General features: G+C 41.8%; 1 protein-coding gene across 10 annotated transcripts in view; it reads right to left on the bottom strand.

Moving 5' to 3' along the window:
• The window catches only part of LOC116382119 (ERC protein 2-like), a 134,807-nt gene that overhangs the window by 77,894 nt on the left and 51,043 nt on the right, over positions 1–5,870 (bottom strand). For all 10 annotated transcript variants that reach the window (XR_004212707.1, XM_031844854.1, XM_031844846.1 and 7 more), the window contains 3 exons: positions 5,591–5,632; positions 4,682–4,875; positions 4,345–4,350 (listed from right to left, as the gene is read on the bottom strand). Coding sequence is in view for 9 of the 10 variants with exons in the window: in XM_031844854.1 (XP_031700714.1) it covers positions 4,345–4,350; positions 4,682–4,875; positions 5,591–5,632 (242 nt within the window). In the remaining variant the exon portion in view is untranslated. The remainder of the gene's footprint in view (positions 1–4,344; positions 4,351–4,681; positions 4,876–5,590; positions 5,633–5,870) is intronic.

Genomic DNA, 5,870 nt, shown 5'->3' with positions numbered 1-5,870 from the left:
GAGAGAGAGAGAGAGAGAGAGAGAGAGAGAGAGAGAGAGAGAGAGAGCACCGTGAATGAGTCTAGCCATTTCCTAAACTGTACGTAATAAGTCATTTTTCACATTTCCTCTTGCGTTTTTCATCTTGAGCATTCCACACATCCACCTTCCAACATAAGCAGCTCCGCTTTATTTCTGGCTGTCAAAGCACAGCTCTGTTATTTTTTTCCTCTTGTATGTCACAATAAATATTTCTATCGTTCTTTCTTTTTCTCATCCACTCTGTTTTCCCATTTTCCCTTACTCGTTTCCTCTTGTTTGTTTCTCATGTTTTGCCTCTTAGAACTTACATCCATTTAGAAGGGCATTGAGAAAAATAGAATGAATGAAGGATCCTCTAACCTCGCTCAATGAGTACTGCCAACGTGCCCTAGAGCCAGGCACAAAGAGTAACTGAATGGCTTCTGTAGAGCTGCTGAGTGGCCCACAGCAGGAAGTTGCGGTCACACAGAGACGCTCCCAGATCTCAATGTGGGAAACTGCGAATATTAAGTAGGGTGTTTCTGGAAAAGAGTATGTATTCTCAGTTGACTATTCCCGGGTAAATAAAGGTTAAAAGTAGTAATAACCTTTTAAGAAAAAAGTCCAGATTTCTATCTCCCCTTCATAACTCTTAATTCTCCTCTTCTCTTTTAATAAACAGCAGAGTGGAACAAAGCCTCCGATTTCAAGCAGACAAGGACACACCAGTCCAGTTACTACCCAGGGTCGCACAATATATAGAATAAGGCAGATATGGTCTGAATTAAATACATTTTCTCTTTCCAAAAAGAGGAGGGGTACAGGAAAAAGAGAGAAGGAAAAGAAATGAGTGTCTAGGAAAGTATAGCAAGAGGCCGTTGGATCAACACTGGAGTCTGAAGTTTTATCTGAGGCGCTGGTCTAGATGCAGTGCTGAGAGATTCAAACAGTAAAAGTCTGTTTATTACTGATAGATGCTTGATGGTGCTTAGATATGGCGACTCTTATCGCAACACAAATGCTGTTTCACTGTTGCCTTTGTATATTGTCTGTGTGTCTGACAGAGTGAACGAAGGTTAAAGAGGAAGACGTTTGTTTGTGTCTCTACGTGTCTAAATGTGAGAAGATGTAGTGTGATTCACTGTTGGGTATTGTCTATGTATTTGATATTTGTGTTATGAAACACTCCTCTCTGGTGCAGGGGCTACTTGTCCATATTTCTACAGTAAAACAGGAAGTTGATAGGTCTTCTTCAAAGCTAAAATAGACACTTAAATAGTATGGACACTTGCAAAAACGCCCGTAAATGCACAGTGTTGACAAACAGTTTGATGTAGTAATATTGTAAACAGACAGTTTGAGGTTATGTGTGTGTTTGCGTGCATGCATACAGTGTGTGTGGTTTACAAAAGACTGATGCTCTCAACATCTGGAGTTTGATTATGGTCATAGGAATAAGGCCCAAAATGATGTCTTTATGTGTGCAAATGGTTGTTTTTGAGAGTATAAATATCCGTCCAAACCGTCGATTTCTACCAGCCAACAGATCCTCGCCAAATACACTACCAACACATATTCTCCTCAGAGTCACCCAAGACACACTTTCACACTCACACACATACGTTCACATACACACACACACACACACACACACACACACACACACACACACACACACACGCCTCCCTTTTCCTGAAACCCTCCCTTACATACCAGAGTGATTACCACGTCAATAGCTGTGATATGGTGAGACTGGAAGGTTGATTCATTTCCCAAAGTTTAGCTCCCACATCGCCGCAAGAACATTAAAAGTATTGGGCAGTAACAGCATTGAGAACTATATAAAATATTTCCACTTGTTAAGAACAACTTTTTCGCAGAAAGCATCAACCTATTAAAAGCATTAACATCTGTATACTTGCTGCTGATGTTTAAGGTTAAATAAAACTGAACATGTTTATAAAAGGCTGTCCACTGGACTCATTCTCTTGTACTTTAAGACATTCAATACCATCTTACCAACTACAAAAATTGTAGAGACATAATGCAGGGCAAGCACTCACAATTCTACTTAATTGAATTCATCGGGAGAAGTTTAGAATGATTCACTCCCAGTATGTCATACCATGAACTATATTAATTTTTCCATTTTAGTCCACCATATGTGCTCAAACTACTCCAAGAGATCAGTAACATGGCTTTCAGAGTTCTATTAACATTAATAAAGCTGATAGAGATGCTTTCCACAACGCCTGTTCACTGTCTCTGATCACTTAGGTATATTAGCTAGGATTTACACTTACACACGACAGTAAATAAAACACCAACAATAAACTCCCAAATGTTATCACTGATGACTTACAGCAGATCACTGAGAGATCTAAGCTAAGAAATAGCTGTGAACGAGTCTCCCCGGTGCTGGAAGGTATTTATTACAATGACCTGCTGGCTACATTCATCTTTGACTCTCTGCTGCATTGCCAACAGGATGAGAAAGTGTCGTTTTCCTCATCTGCTCTTCTCTCTCTCCATCCAGATAGCGGTTAATATGCCATCTGACTGAGTTCCAAGAGAAACACTGATTAAAAAGACATTCATCCTCTGCCCAGACGCATCTCGCCTTATACAGAGGTCCAATCAACACACAGACACACTCGTCCGTCCTTATGCTGTCACATAACACGTGTGTGCAGACACACACAAATGCAGAAATTCTTGTGTCTGTATTTATGTTTCATTTCTTTAGTTACATGAGAGTTTCCATTGATAACGTGACATTAATGTAATAACTTGATGATAAGCTGTTCTCTACAGCAGCCAAAGTATGTGCAGTACGTTTTATTTTACAATATTCTACAGCGGCAGTGTATGACTGCAGCGGATCCTCCTCTGATAACCTGCAGCATGCGACCTCTGACCCCTTCGTGCTGACCAGAGGGGAGGGGTCAGACTGATAGGAGTGACTGTCTGACACTAATGAGACAGCAGCCCCGAAAAAGATGGACGAGCTGAGGGTGAAGAAACTCTTCCAAAGCTTGATCTCAAATGCTCCTATCCCACAAAGGGCTGCGCACCAAAGCCGAACGCACACATTTACACACACGTGCATGAGCACACTCTGGTGACAGCTGCATGTGAGTAGCAAACACATGTAGAGGTAGAGGCGAGATGCATGCACAAACGCATTGAAACTGAGATTAGACTGTGAGAACAAACTCTGCGGGAGTTACTGTATCGCTGTTATACTTGATGCTCATGCCTTCCCAGGCAGTTTGAGTCAGCACATGGCTTCCATGCCAGAGTCTGTAAAATGGGTAATGAATGCGGCAGGAAACTGTGTCGGATTCGGCACATGCAGCCCATCCAGATACATTCAGGAACACACTTGATGGGGCCAACTTGTGTTGCAAAATTGTTCTTTCACATACCCTTTTTCACACTCATGGCTTCGTCTATGCAGTAGGCAATCCATCAACAGAGGAACCACCCACTATCAATCGACATACACAGACTCGCCAACCGGCACGCAACTAACTATAATCACTTCAGATACACACTTTGTACAGACACAACCCTGCCCTTTTCTACGCTTCTTATTCACACATGCACACACACACTCACACACACACACACACACACACACACACACACACACACACACACACGAAGTAAATACACACGCAAGCACTCACACATAGTACCTCTGCGTTGGCACGAGACAACCACTCTTTTGGGCATGTATACACACCATGCCAATCCATAAATCAGATGATAATTGAGTTGCATTGCACCAGTAATAAACAGAGAAGTATAAACAGCCAGTGTCTGGGCTGGGTTCACCACCTCCCACTGGTATGCTGCTGGCTGCCTTCCTGGCAACTCCAAAACACACAAGCACACGCATACAGCACACCCACACAATTGCTGAATAGCTGTTGGGTTTACAGACAAATGTAAAAACAGTGTGATAAGAGCAAAAACACACACGATAGCAATGCAATGGGAAGAAGCTTTGCAGAAGTCAAGGCAACTGAGAGGCTATACGTCTCCAGTGACATAAGTCAGGAAACATATAAAGTCTCTCATTGTGTTATTGCTGTGAAAGGAATGAAGACCAAGATTGTTTGCCATAAATGCATAGTACATTTACTGTTCCACTGGGATAGTCAAATCTAAGCTTGCTGGGAATCAGATGTGAGCCAAAATGCCCCAATTTCCAACTTTATACCTGGGAAAGTTTAAAACCAACCAAACAGTCATGGCATGATGTCAAAAGTCATGGCTAGGGACAATGCCGGCGGTATCATGATGATATGTTTAACAGGCACACTGAGAACTACTCACCCAGGTCTGCAGACGTTGATACATGGAAAAAAATAATAGGACATTAAGCCACATGATTAGAAACATCACATGTGCAAAAAGGTAGGTAACACTGTGCATTTCTGGAGTGTGATTACATCAGGCAAAAAGCATGACAGCGTGGAAGTGGTTTCAAGTGCTGGGGAGGACTAAATCTAGACAGTTTATGTCTCGTGGATTACTCCTTTATAAATAGAGCACTTAGGAATGAATTGAGATCTTACAAAGATCCGGTCACTTGGAGGGACACTGCTCTCTGAGGACACCCAGATGGTGTTCTTGTGATGTATATGAATGTCACTGAATTTTTGACCCTCACCTCTCAAGATCAGCGATTTTCTTCTCCTTGCACAATTTGTCCATCTCAGCATCCCTTAGAGCTGCCATTAGCCTCTCAACTTCCAATTGTGACTTCCCAGATTCCTCTTTGTTGCGAGCTACTTCCTGCTCCAGAAGCCTTAGACGATCTGTGATGTCTGGACACTTCCGGACTGTTTCTTCCGTGTTTTGGGTCTTTCGGAAGAAGATGGGACACAGAGAGCAAGTGGATACATTAGTGATCCACAATACACTACATAGTGTATTATTATGGAAGTATCAAAGCATATAGTGACCCGTTTAGGACATCCCAGACTCAGTGTTTCAAGCACTGCTCTGTTTAAAGATCTTTGTGAGACTTGGCTAAATTTTAAGTTTAACCTGCAAGTTGTCGCAGTTACTTTAACATTCATTAGCTTTAGCTGTCCTTTGTTAGCAAATAACTCATTGTTCTTCTGAACTCCTTATGAACCAGCAAGAGATTAGTTTGGGATAATTTGAGCAACATAGGAATTAACTTAATTAATTAATTATCAAATCTACACCATAATCATAAAGCTGTACCTTCAAACAATACATATATCCAAAATGTCAGTTTAAGCTGAGAAAGAAAAGCTTAGTCTTACATAGTACACCTGCAGTACTTGCTACAGTGCAGCCGAGGCTGACCAAGTATAGCTGAAAATCACAAAGGTACAGCTACGGCTGATGTATGTTGGGCTCAGCGTGACAAAATACAGCTCAGACTGATTAAAGTTAAGCCAGGTCTGGCAACAGAGATCTGAGAGAGTCTGAGATGTCCTAAAATTGCCTCTTCTGTAAACACACACACACACACACACACACACACACACACACACACATGCAGGCACAAACAAATAAACAAGAGGCATAAAATAAGAGGACCTACCATGGGGCTTCCTGCTGGAGGCCTTTCTACTTTGGCTGGAACCTAGAAGTTAATACAAATAGATAAAACAGATGTTAAGAATACAGTTTAAAGAACCAAGTACAGTCATAAGAGAGAGATTGGACACTGACAATTACAAAAGGTCAGATGTGAGATCATTGTGCATGGGTAGCTTTGAAACCTAAAGGAATAGGTAAGTCAATCCTGAGTATGTGATTTGGGTCACAATCTAGCTGAAGCAGAACCAATCTGTGCCCTCATCCGCTTTCATCCCTTCATC

This window comes from Anarrhichthys ocellatus, unplaced genomic scaffold (genome assembly GCF_004355925.1).
Source record: "Anarrhichthys ocellatus isolate YVR2014 unplaced genomic scaffold, GSC_Weel_1.0 scaffold5, whole genome shotgun sequence".
NCBI classification, from domain to species: domain Eukaryota; kingdom Metazoa; phylum Chordata; class Actinopteri; order Perciformes; family Anarhichadidae; genus Anarrhichthys; species Anarrhichthys ocellatus.
Note: the sequence above shows the minus strand (reverse complement) of the source record. Positions and strands in the feature narration are given on the sequence as shown.